Source organism: Desmodus rotundus, chromosome 2 (assembly GCF_022682495.2).
Source record: "Desmodus rotundus isolate HL8 chromosome 2, HLdesRot8A.1, whole genome shotgun sequence".
Taxonomy (NCBI): Eukaryota; Metazoa; Chordata; class Mammalia; order Chiroptera; family Phyllostomidae; genus Desmodus; species Desmodus rotundus.
This window is the reverse complement of record NC_071388.1, coordinates 109,397,933-109,418,370: the sequence shown is the minus strand read 5'-3', so window position 1 is coordinate 109,418,370 and position 20,438 is coordinate 109,397,933. Positions and strand designations below refer to the sequence as shown.

Genomic DNA, 20,438 nt, shown 5'->3' with positions numbered 1-20,438 from the left:
ACACAAATACATCCAGATAAGGGTCGATGCACATGTATGCATTCCCCTCCAAGCACACACAGCCTAACACAAGACCCCTTTAAGCACAAATGCCAAGGCCTGACATCCTCTTAAAACATCTTTTCAATCCCATAGACTCCACAGTGCCTCAGCCACACACATGTTCAGGCACCATGGGGTCTGTTCCCCTAGCCCAGAGACCCAGTGCCACAGGGCCCAAAGATGCCAGTTCAGAAAAGCCCAAGTCTGGAGCTAGCAGGCTAGCCTCAGCAGGAGCAGCCCTAGAGGGATAAGGTACCCAGTGAAGGGGATGCTTGCCTTCAGGGTGGAGTCATGGCAGTGCCTGAGCCAGCCCTGGGCTGCCCCCATCCCTGGCCCATCTCCCTCGCCACCTTCCCTGCACAAGCTGGCTAGCTCGACAGTCTCTCACCTTGATGTCAGGGAATTGACCCAGGTATGTGTCCATGGTCAGAAGTGCCTGGTCCACCAGCTTCTGATGGTAATCCATCCAGAGCAGATCGTTGTTCTGAAAAGGCAAGAGCACATGAATGCGAATGCACCACTGGGGCTGCTAGCCACCCCAGCCCACAGCTTTTGCCTCCCAGGGACCTGGGGATCAGCTCTCACCCCATCACTTCAAGGGTTGGTGGCTTCTGAAACCTCAGTTTCTTCATCTGTAAAATGCGCTGGCAGCTGGGGCCAGCAAGGCCTTGTGGGAGGGCCGAGCCTCTTGCCCCCACTCACCTCAGTGATCTTGTTCGCTTCATCCCTGCCAGGCCAGTCGGGTTCATACACCTCCTGCAGACACTCGTTCAGCTTTCTGGAAGCCTCATGCATGGCTGTGGGACAGAAGGGCCATGCTGCAGCTAAGCCATGGGAACCGAGGATAGGGGTCCCTCAGAGGCCAAGGAGAAATGTGGGCCTCCAAAACAGTTCTCACCCCTTCCTCACATACCCTGACACCCTTACTAGCTCTTTAGGCATCTGCTCCACATGGGGAAGGCCCCTCCCTGCATCCTGTGAAGTCTGGCCCACACAGGCCAGGTCTGCCCTTTACCTTTGACAGAAGCCAGGTAGGTCCGAAGATCCTTCTGCAGCCGGGTGCCCTCATTCTGCAAAGAAAAGATGAGAACAAGGTGAGGACCTGAGGGTACATGCTGAACCCACCCTCTTCTTTCTACACTCTCACATAGGCTAATTAATAAAGGCTGTCCTCATCAGTACATTAAGAGAAGTAGAGAAGAGAGATGTGTAAACACCTCCAGGCCGGGCCCTGGCACCAGCTCAACTCAGAGCAGAGCAGCTGTCACCTCTCTGTCCAGAAACACGTACTGAGCACCCACTGTGTTCTCATCACCATCCCTGCTGTAGGAGCCATGTGCCTGAAGGGATGTTCATCCCAAATTTGTCGGCACCTGTCTGTCTCTTCCAGGCACTATTTTCAGTCCTCTATGGAAGTTAGGAAGACAGAGACCCCTCCACCCTGAACGAGACACCGAGGACATGGTTGAATGACACACACACACACACACACGGCAGAGCACACACGTATGATGGAACTGGCATGCAGAAGCCCACCCTCATACAACCCCAGAATGGGTGACCAATGAGCACAGAAACATGGGTGAGGGTCGGGGGCAGAGGCACCTTGTTCCAAAAGCTTAGGTGGTGCCCAAGACCAACGGGCTCCCACTTTAGTGTGCCAGGCAGGGAGGATGGCTCCCTGGAAGGGGATGGCCTAACCAGGGTGCAGAGAAGTGTGGAGGTCATGTCCAGGACTCTCAGGACACTGGCCCAACTGAGAGGGAGGGTGTAGGATGTAAGAGGGGGAGTGGGCCAGGTAGGGAGGCTACCATTATCCTGGACCTCATCTGCTAGGGGTCACACTTCCAAACCCAGCTTCTCTTCTTGCCCAGCCTCCATCATCTCACTCCCCTCCCCACCAGCCCCAGCACCTGTGCACACTGCACCCCAAGGAAAGGGTCATTCATGGGGTGGGGTGCTGAGCTTGCCCGGGTATCAAGCTGTACCAGGGCCCCTTGTGCCTCCCAGACAAGGCCACACTGTGAGCAGGCACGTGGGACACAGATGTGCAAGGCGCTGCCCAGAGTCTGCCACCCACGTGTAACTGCAGCTGGGGCCCTAAACCAGCTTCAAGGTCAGTCTCCAGGGTCAGACACAGCCCTTCACCATCAAGCTGCTCCTACAGGGCAGTGCCCAGGCCCGCCAGCACAGAATTTGTGTGCTCACTCACTTCCAAACCCACTCCTTCAATTCTCTGGAGCTGCCTAGAGTTCTACTATATTCCTTACAGAGCAGCTGGGGAAAGGATCAAGTTCTGGACCCACTGCCCCCTTGGCCTGCTCTCCAGGCTCCCGAGTCTGGAAGGGCACCACAGCACAATACCTACTAGGGAGGTAGGACCAATACCTACTACAGCTCTATGGTGGCAGCTCAGCCAGCACCCCACATCTCCACAGTACCTCTCCCTCCAAAGGGTGCTCCCCACCATCCCTGACATCAGCCCCCACAGGTGGCCTGAAGACTGAGCTCCATCTTCCCCGTGGGTCTGAAGGGTAGGGGCATGCCCTCCTGCATGCAGCCCCTCTGGCTGCAGCTGATTTTTGCCACTGTGCATCAATGCCAGTGGGTCTTCCCTCCAGGACTGGGATGCCTACTTGGAGCAGAGCCTGGATGGGCCCTAGGGACAAGAAGGATAGACAGCAAGGATGAGTCCCTGGGGTACAGGCTATAGTTGGCCCCTAGGAGAAGGTTTTGGCCCACCTGAAGGACCCTGCATGGTTTCCAGGATTGCCTGGGCTGGGTTTACAGCACTCAGGGGGGGGAATGGCAACAGGCCTCCAGGATCTCTCCGGGCAGGCACAGAGGGCAGGGGTGCTGTTACTAGTATTGGGTGAGCCCCACAGGGGCTGTGATAACAAGTGACACAGCAAGGTGACCTATACCCTCTCCTAGGACCTACCTCAACAGGAAGGGCTAGGAATATGCTTCCCTGAGGATCATATACCCTGCTATCCCAGTCCCTGACTGGTGCTGGGCCCACTGAGCTTGGTGTTCAGAGATGAAGAACAGGAGGATGCTCAGCTTCAAGGATCCCCATACTCAATCTTCTCCCTGTCATTCGGAGGGTCCCCCCAGCCCAGGAGGCTGGAAAGGCTAAGCCCACTTCAGCTCCCTAAATTCGCCCCCTGCAGAATAGTGACCCGCACACCTTTGTAAATCCTGACACCCACCCCCAGGGCCCAGTCACCCCCACACACCAATCAAATCCAGAACTGACTGGCTGCCTAAACCCCTAAGGGAGGGTTACCCCAAGTCTCAAATGAGAACTCAAATTTGCCCCCTTCTGCTACCACCCTTAGCCCCTGAAAAGCTGTCCACCCCACTAACCTGAAGATGGAAAGAGTGCCAGTTAAAGTGGCCACTCCATGTCCATAGCCAGAGACCCACCAGCGCTGGCCACCTTTAGCCCTGGCCTCACTGCCCACCCCTCTGCCTGAGGATCAATGAGTGACTACTTGCCCAGAGCCAGGGGCACAAAGGCAATGACTCTGAGGAACGAATGCAGAGAGCACCTCTCTGGTCACAGTGCTGGGACCAGGCCACAGAAAACCCCAGCTCCCAGACTGCATTTTCTTCACCTTCTACCAAACAGCCCAGCCGGCTTGGGACAGCCCCATCTCCCAGCTCAGGCTGCCCTAACATCTCTCTCCAGGCAGTCAGCTGCCCTTAGGACTGGCTTCAGCTCCAGAGTGGGAACCTGAGAGTAAACAGATATGGATTTAAACTCCTGAGCCCCCACACCAGCTATGTAGCCTTGGAAGAGCTGCTTAATCTCTCTGAGCCTCAAGTGCCTCCTCTGTAAAATAAAGAGAATATTAGCATTCTGCTCAGGGATGCAAGGCTCATGTCTGTAAAACACACCACAGGACCAGGTCTACGGTAGATACTCTACTAACAACAATGCCTAAACGACTTTCAGAGAAGTATCCCATAACTGAGGAGGACAGATGAATAGGGGACTTGTCCCACAGGCTTACAGGAGACAGAATCAGAAGCAAAAGCTTCAGGTTTCTTGTTCAACCATCTATGTCACAGTCAAGAAAACTGAGACCGAAGGAGCAGAGCCACAGAGGCAATCTCTGCCATGGTGCCTACTGGGGCCGTGAAACACACCCTATGGCTGGTCTGTGGGACAAGCAGCCATGGGGGCACCTACCCCTGCCCTGGAAATCTCTCAATCAAGCTCCTGAAGGTAGATTTGGCCTTGGGCCCTCTGCCAGCATGTTCACCGGCCCCTGGCCAGTGAGCTGTCAGAGTTCTCCAAAATAGGACCCTTTCCCTGGGTTCCATTCCAGCTGTAGAGATGGTGGTGGGTGCCCAGCTGGCCCCTTTCCTAGCACAGCTTAGACCCTACCCTCACTTCCCATGCCCACTCCCATCCCTATCGCCTCTTTTGGCCTCCATCTCCATCTGTCACTCACTGGTGCACAGCTGCAGAAGCCAGTCATGGCCCCAGCTCTTTCATTTCCTACTGCCTTGGCCCTTCCCAGGGATGGGAGAGTCACAGGGTCCTCTCACTGCCCTTCTACCCTTCTATTGTCTCAGACACAGCTGTGCTTTATTCAAGACTCTATGGGGGAGTGGTTTCAGGGACAACCCAGGCACAGCATCCAGAGCCTTTCAGGCAGAAAGTCCTTCCTCCTATCTAAACACTGCCCCCAGGCTGCCATGTGACTAAGCCCTTTTGTAACTGGCCACTAGCCTACAAAGGAACCTGGTAAGGAAGCCCTTCAAGTCCTTTGCAATCTTTGAAAGCAAACAAGTATGGGTCTGAATCCACCCCAACACTTGGACAACCCTGGGAAAATTATCTAACTTCTCTGAGCCTTGAGTCTTTCATCTACAGAAAGGGAACAGTGATACTGGTTGCCTTATACAGTTGTTGGGACATATCCACAAGCTATCTACAAATGGCCTGGCTTAAAGTCAGGCACAGTTGATGCTCAGCAGGGATCCAAATCAAATCCAGTCTGTTCTGCTCCCACAGTAAACCCTGCAGATGACCCTTGCCTTACACGTTTCTATAGCTCCCACTTGATGTGACCTTCAAAGTTGTCTAGAGTCTGGCCACAGTTTATTGTCTACTTTCACCCAGCCACCACTATCTCCCCACCACCCTTTCTGTGTCTCACCAAGGACCTCATGTATACCCCTGTCCTTCCTCTTGCCCACCATGGTCCATGCCCAGTGCCAATGCTCCCTCTTCCAGGAAGTCTTCTGTGACCTTGTCAGCCCACATCGATCCCCTTCTCCAACCTCCCCTACTCCACAAATTCAGCTTTTGACAGTTTCCACCTGGCAGCCACAGTCCCTTTTTCACAAGCTCCCTAAGGCCAAGGGCTACCCACACTCACCAGTTGCTTGTTGAAATTCTGGACACATTGTTCAAACTGCTCATCCTTTGTCTCGTCTGCCTTCCCCAGCTTCTGGAGGACCTGCAGAGCCAGAGGGAGAAGAAAAAAGTGTTACCTTGAGAATGACACTGGCCAGACCAAGAGGGCCCAGTCATCAATACTGCAGGCCTTTCCCTACCACAGCCTGGGTCTGAGAGGCCCCCAGCCAATATCACCAGCCCAGGGCACTGGGACCATCGGAAGGTCTCATAGCTGCTATGATCCCCAAGAGCAGGACTGCACCCACAAGTCTTGAGACCTCCCCATCCTTTTTCTAGGGCTTTCCCATCAGCCAAGAGGAGGAACTTAGGACAGGTTTGCTGTAGTGACTGAAACCAGGAGAAGGGGGCTTCAAAGATAGCAGGAGGAATCAGGCACCCCTCCTTGATGATCTCACATGGCATCCTGGGGTGCTCCACCCCAGCCCTGGCAGCTGAAAAGTGAGCTGAATACCAGGGGTGGACCCACCTCCCCACATGGCTCCATATCCTGGGCCCAAGGCTCCTGAATCCCAGAGAGGGAGAAGCAGAGCAGTGCCCTTCTCACCCTTCTCACCCAGAGTGAGAAGGGCAGCCGGGGGTGGCCAGGGACTAGGCTCTGTGTCACTAGGAGTCATCTCCCAATCTGACTCAATTTTCAGATATGACCCACACTAGCCACCCTGCTCCCTTTTCCACAGGGCAGCAGGCCTCCCTGGGCACACACACACAGCCCCCACAGTCTAGCTGCCATAGTCAAATGCGGGTGAGGAGGTGAAGGGCAGAGGTAAAAGGCACAAATAGGTAAAGGCAGAGAGGGAGAGAGAGAGAGAGTGTGTGTGTGAGAGAGAGAAAGAGAGAGATCCAGATCCTAGACCAGGAGAGGAGCCTGAGAGGAAGCCCTGAAGAGAAGGGCTGGCCCATCAGGTTCTCCCAGATTCCCCACTCGGGGGTCCTGTTTCCCACAGTCCCAGGGAGGAGGAGGAAGAGAAAGAAGCAGGGAGGAGAGGGGAGGAGAGGAGAAAGCACATACTCAAGTGCTGGCCCATCAGGTTCTCCCAGATTCCCCACTCGGGGGTCCTGTTTCCCACAGTCCCAGGAGGAGGAGGAAGAGAAAGAAGCAGGGAGGAGAGGGGAGGAGAAGGAGAGGGGGAGAGAGGGAAAGAGAGGCACAAAATAAAGAGGCAAAGAGAGGGGTGAAAACCATGGGAGAAGAGCAGAGAGAGATGAGAGATGGTGGTTCAGAAAGGGGATGCTGAGGAAGAGGGGGGGTGTGTTGCAGGGAGAGGGAAGCAGAGATCAAGATGGAGACAGAGACTGCCATCTACAGTGCAGGGCAGCACCTCCATTAAGCAGCGGAAGAAAACATTGAGATGTTCAGTAGAGGCAGTGGCCAAAACCCAACAAGAATGAGAAGGAAACAGGTGGTGGTGAGGATGGCAGGCAGAGGAAGAAAAGCTGGGACAGGACAAGGATGAGTATCAGTGGATGGGACCAGCAGAGCCAGCCCAGCAGCTGTCTGAGGCCAGCAGGTCCTCACCATTTTCCCCTCAGCTATATTCTCCTCCCAAAGACCCTAAAGTGGGTTACACTACCTGGAGCACCAGCTTTGCCCACCCAAGACCCAGACTTGGGTTCTGGACTGAGGAATGCCCAGTTCCTGAGCAGACCATGGATCCTTCCCCTTGCCTGGCCCAGGAGGGCCTGGGCTTCACTGCTGCTCCTGGCTGGCTGTCCTAGGAGCCACAGCAGGCCAATCAGCACTCAGTAGGACATTTGGCCATCTGTCACCAAGCACTTGCTCTGTGCCCAGTGCCAAGCATCTCTGCTGGGGCAGCACAGATCAACCAGATATGGATCCAGCCCCAAGAGAGAAGGAGACCCATGGACCTGTAGGAGTCCAGGGTAGAGATATATCTAGCCTGGGCAATCAAGGAGGACTTCCAGGGGGAAGCAGCAGCTCATATGGAGGGTGAACTTACAGCAAAGGCAAGGAGATTAGAAAGATGAGGTACATTACCAAGAAATTTCTAATTATTCAAGGCAACCTGAGGTCACAGAGGATAGTGACAGACAATGTGAGTGGCAGGAGAGGCAAGGGTATATACATTGGGGAGTGGCCCACGAACAACTCTGTGCTACATGGTCAGCATACAATCTATTGGACAAATGCAGCTGGATACCAAGAAGACACTGAGGTAAGAGAAGGAGAGCAAAACAAGCCCCCACCACACCCACTGTCCCCCATTTCCCATGGCAGCCACCTCCATTTGGTCTTGTAGGAAACACAGTGGAGCTGCGGAAGTGTCTGAGCTTAGATAGCTCTATTCCAAAGAGAGAAATGGACCTGTGGGTAGGAAAGAATGTCCAGAAATCAGAGGGGTCATGGAGTAATCCAGAGGCTCCCAGGGAGCAGGATCACGGCCTGGCTAGCCCTCAATCCTGGAGGACCAGGGAGGTCGCCCTGTCCACCTCTGCCTCTCCTCCTTGAGGAGATGCACTCAATCAGCAAAGATCCACACCTGCCATCAGGCCTCCCAACGCACACATAGACACACACACCATTCCCATTCCCAGACACAGCTGTGTGCTACACCCAGATGGCCAAAGCCACCAGGGAGAACTTCAGGACTTAAGAAAGGCCAGCTACAGTGACACTATGCCAGGCAGTGAGAAGACCCTTGAGAAAAGGGACTCTTTCTGTCTCTCTTAGCCTCAAGTGCCTTATCTGGGAAATAAAACGTTAGCATCCACCTTAAGGCTCACAATTGTAAAATATGTCTCTGTACCTTGGCCCACAGCACATACTCAAGTAACAGCAAGCCCCTCAAAGGCCTTCAGAGCAGCCTGCACACAATTAAGGGCCAGGTCTGACAACAACTAACCCTCACACTAGGTCCAGACCGATGGCATCTCAAGATGCTAGACAGAAGTCACATGTACAAACTGTTCACATATGCATGGGCATGCATGTACACACAGCAAACTCCTACTCATCCTTCAAAACCTTGCTCTGGTAACACCTCCTCTGTGAAGCTGCCCCTGCCCTCTCCCTCTCCCACATCATTCTGTACCACTTAAGGCCTGGGAACTTTACTCCTTGTTGCTGTGTAATGGTGCCTAAGTGTCCACCACTGGCCCTGCCCCAGCCATGAGAACAGTCTGAGGTCCGGCTCCCTGTCCCCAGCTCCTACAAAAGGCTGTGCACAGGGAAGATATGCAGTATGTTCTTGGTGGCCACTGGCTCATCTGAGCCATGGGCTTTGAGGGTAGAGTCATGACACTGAACAAAACATCCCATCTCTCAAATTCAGTCTCCTCTTACACTGTCTCCTCTTATGGTCATACATAACAGCTTGTCGTGAGACGTAGCCATCAGAACTAGGCTTAGAATTAGCATCCATGTTGATCCAAAGTCTGGTCTTGGGTAATCCAAGCTGACTCCTGTGGGTCCCAGCCCTGAAGAAGCAGTGTGGAAGGGGTGACCAGCTTGGGAGGCTCTGAGTGACCTCAGGCTAACTGCTTAAGCTCTCCACACCTCAGTGCCCCACCTCTGACGTGGGAGCAATACTTGTAACCACATGGCTGAGGCTCAGGAAATCGCTCAGTAAATGTATGTTGGTCTTGGCCTCATTTAATCCTTAATTAAATCCACCCCCATTTTATAGATGAGGGAAGAAGGGCACATGGCCCGGGTCCCTTCCCTCAAGGAGCTCCCAGTGTGGCTACTGGAAGAGAAAACAATTTGAGCACCACCTGCCCAAGGGCAGGGACCAGGACACAATTCAGTCCAATAAAATCCCACACCCTCAATTGCTACCTGCTTCTTACTTCCCACCCTCCGTAACTAGGACTGCTGTCACATCCAGCAGTCGCTAGGTGCTCAGACTGCAGAGACCTTCCACCTGCTGAGAAGAAAGCTGTGACCTTGGGCCTTGGGAACACAGATGCTCCATCCATTCGATGCATGGTTAGTGGGGCCTCCCTGTGTCAAGCTCACAGACAGACCACTGAGAACAGCAGGAGGGTTCTGGGTGTTCAGGAGGGGCCTGGCCTATGGGGGCTCAGAGAATGCAAGATGACCAAGCTGTGTTTTGAAGGATAAGCAGAAGCTGGGTGAGGAAGAGGGCCTGCTGGCGGACAGTCAGAATTCCCACTCTGTCCAGGCTTATGTATCAGGGGAGCCCCAGACACTCCTGTGCCACAGATCTCCCTTTGTGATAAGCAAAGGGAGTCTTCTGATGGTGGGACAGAGGGCAGGCACACAGACCCCACCACACTTGGTGTTAGCCTAGAAGAAGGAAGGAGGGACAAATTCAGCAGCATAATTGCCAGCTGTGTAGGAAGCCTTATCAGTGTCACTCCTTCGTCTCACCACATCCTCAGCTCAGCCAGATAGGGGTGGAGCTGAAATGCCTCAGAAGTGACAATCCCACTCCGGGCAGGGCAGAAACAGGAGCCCCCTCTGACAACATCCACAGTTCAGCCTCTCTGAACCTGGCTGTGGACAGGGCCAGCAGCCCCACCCTAGGGGAATGAGGGAGACTCACCAGACACAAATGAATGCCCCCTGGAGCCCGGGCTCAGCAGGCGCTCCCTGTGGCCAGAGTGCTATGGAGGGAGAGGTGCTCTTGCCCCAGCCTCACGGCTGTGGCCTTTCTCATAGCCCAGAACATGGACAGAGGCCTGCCAAGCCCTCTCCTGTCCTCCCAAGCAGCAAACAGCCCATGGGATGGGCAAGCCCATGATGAACAAGTGCCTCTGCATAGATGTGCTGCATGGCCACCAAACCCACAGGGGCAGAAGGCCCCCTGGGGCCAGTCTTACCTGAACTAAGAAGAGTTTATCACTTACTGGCCCCTGAACCTGGAGCTTTTACAGACATCAAGTACTCCCTCCTCACAGGTAAATGTCTTCACCTCCATGAACAGATGCCAGGTAAGCAGAGATAAATCAGGACATTGAGCCTAAGGTCTTCATAGTGAAGACTGAGAGCTAAATAACACTGCTGCTCCCAAGCTCCAAAACCGGAGGACAGGCACCCGGGAGACCATACCCTGCCCATGCCACTCCAGCTGGCCCTCCAGGTGTAGACTGTACCTGCAGGCTCACCTGCTGCACTGACGCTGGGTGGCCCTGCTGGGACTGCTGAGCCCTGAGCCCCAGGCCATCCCCTCCTGGGGACTTTGACTCCCAGAGTGCCCAGACCCCCATACTGGTGGTGACACATGCCCACATCTGAATGGCATGTGTCACCACTAGGCAGGAATAAGTACTTTCTAGAACCGAAGGCTGGGGAGGAGGGAAGCCAGAGGGAGAGATGACCCACCTTCCCAGTCAGCCCTGTGTCCAGGTGCTATGCCATGTAGCAAAGCTGAGGGCCCCTCCAGCAGCCCGTAACAGCTGCTGCAGAAGGCATCCTACATGGCTACCCATCATTCTTCACTCAGAGTGTCCCCAGAACCCCAACCCACACCTGCACACACACTCATACTCACACACCCGAGGGGGGCTTCATCCAGCTCCCTCTAAGGGACCCACCACCCAGCTGCTGGAATCCCAGAAGGCCTTCACCTTCCTCATCATCTCCTCCAGCCCTGCTCATCTGCCGCCTCAATCAGCCTCAGTCTTTGAGCCAGTTGTACCCGGGGTGGTGGGCGGTACCACCTCACTGCTTCCTCCCAGCAAAGCTGTGGTCAGGGGACCACAGCGACAGGATGTACATTCTCAAACCCTCACACAGAGGCTCTCAGACAAGCAGGGGCCAATATACAGATGGTCAGGCAAGTGGAAGGCCAGGTTTTCCCACAGACCTCTCAACACACACAGCTGGGCCCTGTTCTGGGCATTATACCCCAAGAGGAAAAAGTGAGGCAGGGCCACTAGAAGTGGGTCAAAGGCCACCCAGCGGCCAGAGCTGCCCTCCCCCAGGCAGACATTACAAGACAGGATATTCTGCCCATGGACCCCTGGGCTTCTGGCTCTCTGCCCATACCTGGGGTCTTCATGCTATGAGTGTGCAGCCACGCTGCAAAGGCTGTTGACAGTGCAGAGCCAGCCTCAGGCTCCTCAGCCCCCTGAGGGGGATCTGACACTAGAGTGGATTCCCCTGTTCCCACACTCCTCCCAGGAACCAGGAGTCATTTGGGCAGGGTCTCAGGAGTGCTTGCAAAGACAGCAAGGAGGAAGGAGAAGAGGTCAGCTCCAGCCCACCACTCACTGCCACATTCCACATGCCCCTCCCAACCTCTTAGTTTGAACTATAAACCTCAAAGGAAGTTGAAAGAAGAGTACAACAAACTGCCAGATACCCTTCCCCACATGCACTAACTATTACCCCTGGGCCACACTTGTTTTCTCTCTTTTTGTCGGTAAAACAATATGGGTGGTTGGCTTACATATTTGCCGAGCTTCTGCAAAGTAAGCTTCAGACATCATGATCCTTTACTCCCAAATACTTCACCCTTAAATACTTTAGCATATTTCCTAAAAATGAGAATGTTCTCCTAAATACCCATAGAACCATTAGCACACCCAATATGTTAAGTATTTAGTATTATTATCTGATAAGCAGCCCATATTCAAATATCCCTAGGTCTTTCCCAAAAGATTCCTATGTCTCTGTTGTTTTTAGATCTGGGATCCAACATGGCCCACACGTCTCTCTTGAATGTCATGTTTCTTCTCTCCTTTAATATAGCACATTACCCACTACACCTACTGATTATTTGTTATTGTATACATTTTTTTCTCTTTCATGATACATTTTTACAAGTAGGAACCAGTCACAAAAATGCTCCACACTCTAGATTCATCTGATTATTTCTTTGTGATTAAGTTCAAGTTAAACACTGATTTGGCAAGAGGACTACAGAGATGATGCTGTATCCTTCTGGCCACATTACATGGGGATATGCCCTGCTCAGTATGCTGAACTTGACCCCTTGGTGGGGCAGTGTTTGCCAGGTCTCTGCTGTAAAGGTAACTTTCTTCTTGGTAATCAATTATCTGAGGGGTGACACACTGCCACCGTGTGAATATCTGAGGCCAACAAATTTTCACACAGCGCATTTACCATCCATTAATACTTTGCTACTCAAGCAGGATCAGTAGCATCACAACAATCTGGGAGCCCTGCTGATACAAATACAGAATTTCAGTGTCATCTTCCCTGCTCCAGACCTGCTGAGTTAGGCTCTGCATTGTAATAAGTCCCCTGGTGCTCATATGCACACTGAAGTCTGAGCAGCACTGCACCTGTCAGCTTTGACCAAACCAGGTCACCCAAGGCGGCTACCATGTCCCACATGACCTGGCATTCCATACAGAACAACTGCCTCTGCCTGTGCCTCATGTGGAGAGGTTGGGGACATCACCATTGTGTTTGAATCTGTTACCATCATTATTCTTTTTGATGCTTAAACTCTCCTAACTTTGGCCAGTGGGAGCCTGTGGCCATATCTCCATTTGTCTTGAAGAACTTCCTTGCTTTCTGACACTTTGAGATGTTATTATAGGCTCAGCTGGTACTTTCCCTGCCCCAGCCCAGAATAAGTCTTTTCTCCAAGGAGTCCTGATCCCTTCCCTTCAGGAAGAGGTGTGCTTATTGGTACAGGTGTCATTACTCCTAGGCATCTCACTGAATCTTTAGGCCATGTCCCGGTCTATCTATGCTTACCTCCACTTTATTTTTTTTATGTTGTTTTCATATATTTATTGCTTATGCTATTACAGTTGTCCCATTTCTGCCCCTTCACTCAACTCCATCCTGCCCACCACCTCCCTCCCACATTCCCCCCCTATAGTTCATGTCCATGGGTCATACTTATAAGTTCTTTGGCTTCTACATTTCCTACACTATTCTTACCCTCCCCCTGTCTATTTTCCACCTATCATTTATGCTACTTATTCTCTGTACCTTTCCCCCCTCTCTCCCCCTCCCAATCCCCTATTGATAACCCTCCATGTGATCTCCATTTCTGTGGTTCTGTTCCTGCTCTAGTTGTTTGCTTAGTTTGCTTTTGTTTTGGTTTTAGGTGTGGTTGTTTATAACTGTGAGTTTGCTCATTTTTACTGTTCCTATTTTTTATCTTCTTTTTCTTAGGTAACTCCCTTTAACATTTCATATAATAATGGCTTGGTGATGATGAACACCTTGAACTTGACCTTATCTGAGAAGCACTTGATCTGCCCTTTCATTCTAAATGATAGCTTTGCTGGATACAGTAATCTTGGATGTGGGCCCTTGCCTTTCATGACTTGGAATACTTCTTGCCAGTCCCTTCTTGCCTGTAAGGTCTCTTTTGAGAAATCAACTGACAGTCTTATGGGAACCCCTTTGTAGGTAACTGTGTCCTTTTCTCTTGCAGCTTCTAAGATTCTCTCCTTCTCTTTAATCTTGGCTAATGTAATTATGATGTGCCTTGGTGTGTTCCTCCTTGGATCCAGCTTCTCTGGGACTCTCTGAGCCTCCTGGACTTCCTGGAAGTCTATTTCCTTTGCCAGACTGGGGAAGTTCTCCTTCAGTATTTGTTCAAATAAGTTTTCAATTTTTTGTTCTTCCTCTTCTCCTTCTGGCACCCCTATAATTCAGATGTTGGAACGTTTCAAGATGTCCTGGAGGTTCCTAAGCCTCTCCTCGTTTTTCCCAATTCTTGTTTCTTCATTCTTTTCTGGTTGGATGTTTCTTTCTTCCTTCTGGTCCACACCATTGATTTGAGTCCCAGTTTCCTTCTCATCACTATTGGTTCCCTGCACATTTTCCTTTGTTTCTCTTGGCATAGCCTTCATTTTTTCATCTAGTTTTCGAACAAATTCAACCAATTCTGTGAGCATCTAAATAACCAGTGTTTTGAACTGTGCATCCGATAGGTTGGCTATCTCTTCCTCGCTTAGTTGTATTTTTTCTGGAGCTTTGAAGTGTTCTGTCATTTGGGCCATTTTTTTTTTTTGTCTTGGCACCTCTGTTAATTAAAGGGGCGGAGCCTTAGGTGTTCCCTGGGGCGGGGTAACGCTGGTCCCTGCGCTGTGATGCTGTATGTGGGGGAGGGGCCGAGAGGGAGGAATGGCGCCCGCTCCACTCTCCAGGGGATTTCAGCCACTCCCTGGGCTACCCACAATCAAATTGGGCCCCTCTGGTGCTGGTTCCTGAGTGGGTGGGCTTGTGCACACTCTAGGCCCCTGTGGGTCTCTCCAACAACCTCTCCTGTTAGGCTGGGAGTCTCTCCTGCTGCCGCCCCAACCCCCAAGGGAGTTTTCAATCAAAGGTTTGAGGCTTTATTTCCCCGGAGCTGGAGCCCTGGGTTACGCAGTCTGCTTCGCTCCCCTCTGATCTTCCCGGTTTATCTGTGCGCGAATGCAGGGCTGCAGGGTCTGCTAGTGGTCAGACTGCCTGTCCCGTTCGTCCCACACTCCACCAGTCTCGGTCCCACCACGGCCACGCGAGTCCTCTTCCCCCCCCACCCCCCCACCCCCCATGCCCGTCTCCGCCCCTCCTACCGGTCTGGATGTATGTTTCTTTTTTATCTACTTGGTGTCGGACTTCCTTGCCATTCGATTTTCTGTCAGTTCTGGTTGTGCAAGAAGGAGCAGTGTGTCTACCTACGCCGCCATCTTGGTTCTCTATGCTTACCCCCACTTTAAAGATAAGAAAAGGAATGCTGAAACATTAAGTAATTTGGACCCATGGCTAAGAAGGAGCACAGTCAGGACTCTGTGGCTTTGTGATGGCTGTGAACAAGTATGGCTCAAATCTCGTCTACTCTGGCAAACCAGCTAGACTGACAGCCCCAGCAGCTGTCCTCTGGGGCCATTCCTGCATTCCAGTCAAGGCCACACAGTCAAGGCTTCTCTGGTGACTGTGGTATGGTGGGTTGCAAAGAGACAACAGGCTCCTGCAATAGGCAGCTGGGGTCCAGGGGTCCCTACAGCACAGTGCTGTAGCCTGGCCCTCCACAGGGCCTGCCTTCCTTGGCCTCTTCTTCTAGTTGGGCTTGTGGTACTCCCACTTAGTGAGTGAGAGGATGAGACACAGGAGGACCTGGGAGCTGGCCAGAACCAGACCTGGGTACTCTGACTCCTGGGTTCTTTTACAAGATATCTCTCCTGGGGTGTGGCTCTTGACCCAGACTGGTGGGTAACTGTATGAGGGGGTAGCTTTGACTTCTCATTCAGCCCAGGAAATTCTGCCTCTCCCTCCAGCGAGCCCAGTGAACTCATGCATATAGAGGAATCAGGCAATTCTGCCTTCAAAGCAGCACTGCTCACCAAGGCCTGTGATCTCCTAGTGACAAGTTTGGCTTGGTCAGAAGCTCCAGAGCAGCTTCAGTGCCCTTGGCTTGAGAGGGACTGTGGAGAGAGGGGCTAGAAAGAGAGGCCTGGCCTCCCTGAGAGGGTTGTTAAGCCTATGGACCCCGGGGCCCAGCTCCAGACCAGCTTGAGGGATAAGTAGCTCAGGCTCCTGCTTAAGAGCAGAGCCAGGGTCCCAGAAAGAAAGTTCAGGACACATGGCTGAGAGGCTTTGGCCAACAAAACCCCTTAGCCTCATGTAGCACCAAGACGCTTTGCCCTACAACTATCCAAAGGCTTTATGACGTAAGAAAGACAAATTTCGAAACATTGGCTTTGGGCAAGAACCAGGAACTGCATCCCATCCGTAAAAGGCAAAAATGCTCCCCAGCACTTAAGGCCCCCATGCAGCGCCCCTCTGCACACAAACAGGTTCGCCACACTCACACATCACATGGGGATACCTGCCACCTGTCTGTGCACACACTCACACACAGGGCTCTTGCCTCAGCCTGAGAAGGCCATGGAGCCAGAGCAAAGGCCAAGAGAAACTGCCAGAAGAACCTGAATGATGAAGGAGAGTTGGAGAAAAAAAATCAGAGAAAGGGAAACAAGCGGTGGCCCAACGTGGAAGGGTCCAGTTCCGGGGCATACTCATGCGTACACACAGGGCTGCCCCAGAGAGTCAGGCCTGGCCTAGGGGCCTAAGTCCCCTCCCCTAGTCTCTCTGCCCCCGATCCTCACTCAGGACCTCTGTTCCTCCAGGCTGGTTCTGGGAATGAGCTGTCTGCCTTCCTGCCTTCCTCCCAGGGCAAATATGGCTAACTCGGCTCACACTCCAGAAGGGATCCCTAAGCATCAGATTCCATCTCTCAGTCACACACCTACCCAGCCAGCCCAGCAGGCTCTCCATGGACACCAGTGGCAGGCACTACATCTGTCCCCACTTCTGACCTCCAATAAGCCTCAATGAAATCACATAACAAAGCATGACCCCGAGAGCCTGGTCCAAAGACCCACCCTGAGGGAGGCCCACCACCCCTGACATGGTGATCTCATGTCCCCAGGGCAACCTGGAGTAGTGACTGTTGGCCCCATTTTACAGAGGAAGAAACTGAGGCTCAAAGAAGTCACTCAGCTAATGAGTGGCAGAACCAGGACCCCAAACCCGATTATTCAACTTGTGATTCTCAAACAGGATTCACAGACACCTGGGAGTAACAGGCCAGTATGTCTAGGGTTTACTGCAAAGGATTCCCACTCCATCCTTCTTCATTCCAAAAATTAAACTGGTAGAAAAAACATTTCTGTGACATAACTAATACAGATGTACAGATTGTATAGCAGAATACAAAATCTGAGCAAAGAGCTCAGCAACAACATGTAAAACTAGGAACACATTTTCAGGTTCCTACTGGCAAACTGCAGCTGGGCTGCCCATCCCCACCCCAAGCTCCAAGGCCTCAGCCACACTTGGCGACTTGTTTTTTAAGTCCTTGTGTTCTGAAAATCGCTGTGCCTGTCACCAGTCCAAAAAGGCTCACCATCCTTTTCTGTGGGCCCCTGGTCAGAACAGCTGACTGACTGAGCAAGCCAACCGGTCTTTCTTGGGAGACTACACCTCTAAAATTATCTCCTTCCTCTTTTAGTTACTTTCTCTTCCCATTATGAAATATTGTCAGGAGTAAAAAATGATGTTTGGTTTCCTCTTTTACATCCTTAACTGGATACACAAAAAGCATAACACACAATAATGCCTTGAAATGTGACTGATTGGTCAAAAGCCAAAGTGCAGAGATGCCCTCCCAGCCCAGGCCCTTTCCACTGTGACCACTCCCAGGGTTGGCAGCTTAACTCCACCCCTGAGAAAGTTGGAGGGATGGGGGTCTCCTCCTCCCCCTTCACATCCATCTTTCCAGGTAGAAGGGACGGTTCCACCTCAGGTGGGGATTTTCCAGTTGACTCCAGGCTGGAAGACTCCCTCCCTCCTCTCCGCTCTCTACCCCCAGCCAGTGTACCTGAAATTCCATCCCATTCAGCAGATAAGCTGGGTCCAGGGCCAGGGTAGGGCCACCCAGACCCTAGAAGAACTAGGGTGGGCTAGGTAACTAGACCAGACTAGAACAGAGCAGAGGAGAGGCAGATGGGACCAAAGCCAAGATGGGGAATGGGTTCAGGGCCCTTGGAGGGGCCAGGCTGGGTTGTTGGGGGATGAGATGGAGGCCACAGAACAGCAGCAGCCACTCATCCAAAGGCATCCAAAAGACCTACAAGGGTCCTCCAAACCCTGTGAGAAGATGGAGGTGTTCCACAGAAGAAACTGAGGTTCAAAGTCCCTGATCTCAGGGCTAAGTGAGTGAGGACCTAGGATGTGAACACAGACATCAGCTCCCAACCCCAAGGTGCCACTGTGCATACAGGGGTGTGGGGTCTGCCAAGAGGAGGACAGGCTAAAGTAACACTGGGGCCCCAAGGGAGTACTGGAGGGCCCTGGCTGGTGGTGACAGGCTCTCTTCCCCTCAGGGAACCCCTCCCCACTAAGCTAAGCCCATTTCTAGCCTCGCAGAACAAGGAGTCCACAGGGGGTAGGAGGGCTTCTGGAAGGGCCAAAACCAGCCAGACCAAGGTGGACCCCTACCTTTTATAACCAAGTGCCACCCAACTATGTAGACCTCCCTACTAGCCTTCCACCCCACCCAGCCCACACTCCAGTGGAAGAAAGGACTGTTCACAAACTGCTTCTCCTTCCTCAGTGGCCCCCACTTGACTTCACCCTTCACAGCACTGACCCAATGGCCCCTCCAGTGAGGAGCCCCCACCATGGACATTGGACCTTGCCCCTGGGCTATGAGGACTGGACTCATCGTGGATGCCCTCCCCCAGCCTGCATAGCTCTGTTCTGCAGGGAGCAAAGCGAGGTCCCTGCCCAGGAGGGGCCAGTGCTCCAAAGGACAAGCATGTGACGTTCTAACAAAAATCCAACATGGCACAGAGTGGGTGAGGCAAGGGAGGTACTGCTCCTGAGAGGAGCTCTGGGAAGAGATACATGAGACCTGAGGATGGAAGAATGCCAGAAAAAGGGCACAGCAGGTGCAAAGACCCTGAGGTGGGAAAAGCAAAGCCAATGTGTCTGAAGAAAGGGTTGTGGCCAAAAAAAGGGAGGAAGTAACCTCACAGGGTGATCTGCTCATAAATTCCTAACTGGGCGGGTCATAGTACGTACTCATACTCCAGGTACATAACTTCTTTAGTGAAAGGTTTCTCTTTGCCTTAAGCAAACCCTGCCCCTTGTTTCTGTGCATCTAGGTTAACACGCCTTTGCTATACCAGAAGTGAGACCTCTTGAAGGGGGTATTAGCCCTAAAGAAAGCACATTATATCCAATCCCTACCTTGCCTTTTCCCACCTTCACGTCATCCTCCTTTCATTCCCTCCATAATTTCAAATGCACAGAAGAAATTATAAGCCCATTATTCTCCAGAGCCCTTGAGATCCTGATCCCTGGCATATGCCACCACTTTGGCTCAGATAAATTCAAAAACCTTCCCTAAAGGTTTGCGCATTTCTTACACAGACACTAAAGAGCTTTGACCTGACTTGCAGTTTTAAAAGCTCGCAGGCTGCTGTGTGGGGGGACACATGGCAAAGCTAGATGTCACAGAGCTGGTTTAGAGGTGACTGCAGTGACCCAGGTGAGAGGCAATGGTGGCTTGGGCAAGGACAGGACATGGTGAGAAATAGAAAAAATAAGAGGTGGCAAAGAGAAGTGAAGGGGACTCCAGGGTCTGAGCCATGTCAAGGAAGTACGTGCCATCATCCAAGATGGAGACACCTAGGGATCACGGTGAGCTTGAGGTATACAAAGATATCAGGGAGGGATGCAAGGACACACCAGCCTAGGGATCCTGGGGTGGCAGCACAGACCTACATCAGACTCCTGCCATTCCCCATTCCCCGCCCACCTGCCTCAGTCACACCTACTCCAGCAACTAGCTCCGGGAGGTGGCCAGCTCAGAGTGTCTGAACACCCCTCTGTCTGGACAGCTGCTAAGAAAAGGGGAAGGAGAGTCAGGGGCAGGGATGAGCACCTCTTGCTATGGACCCCTATGTGAGGGAGAGGCCCTGGGCAGGAGGTACAGGGAGCAGGCCCAACTGTACGACCCTGGCAGGGAACTCCACCTTTCTGAGCCCTGAGCCTCATCAGTGAAACAGCCAAGCCCTCTCTGTCTAAGGATAATTTAAGGATGGATAATGTGTGGCTGTAGAGGTAAGAGGCCTGGTTTCCTTCCTGCTCCATTACTGTATCTTGACCCAAGATACCTCCCACCCAAGCCAGAAAGCTCTGGCAGCCTCTCTCAACCAGTCCCCACCCTGCCCGCTCCCTACCACCAGCCCACACAAGCCTTTCCTGGTGCCTGGATCCTGCAGCCAAGGACACCTGCTCCCCATGACTCATTTGGGCTCTCACAGAACATTCCTCACAGAGAGCAAACACCAGCCCACTCCACTTCCCTCTCCTGGCCCAACATCCCCACAGCAGCCTCCTAACCCCTCGGCTCTGCAAGCCCACACACACCTTGGTGCCTTTGGTAGAAGGGTAAAATGATAAGGGCCCCATGGAAACCAAGGAGCAGCAGAAAGTACTGGCCTCTTCCAACCACCAGCAGCCACATGGGCAGCCTGATGGCCCTTGATA

At 52.6% G+C, this 20,438-nt stretch overlaps 1 protein-coding gene across 17 annotated transcripts in view; it reads right to left on the bottom strand.

Moving 5' to 3' along the window:
- The window catches only part of BIN1 (bridging integrator 1), a 56,092-nt gene that overhangs the window by 20,586 nt on the left and 15,068 nt on the right, over nt 1–20,438 (bottom strand). For 15 of the 17 annotated variants that reach the window (XM_045203035.3, XM_045203034.3, XM_045203036.3 and 12 more), the window contains exons 2-5: nt 5,439–5,519; nt 1,058–1,112; nt 745–839; nt 431–526 (exon numbers count right to left, since the gene is read on the bottom strand). In XM_045203035.3, coding sequence (XP_045058970.1) covers nt 431–526; nt 745–839; nt 1,058–1,112; nt 5,439–5,519 — 327 coding nt within the window. Of the gene's footprint in view, nt 1–430; nt 527–744; nt 840–1,057; nt 1,113–5,438; nt 5,520–10,957; nt 10,979–11,029; nt 11,057–20,438 lie in introns of those variants that run through there. The other 2 variants (XM_045203050.2, XM_045203042.3) reach the window with 2 other exon arrangements.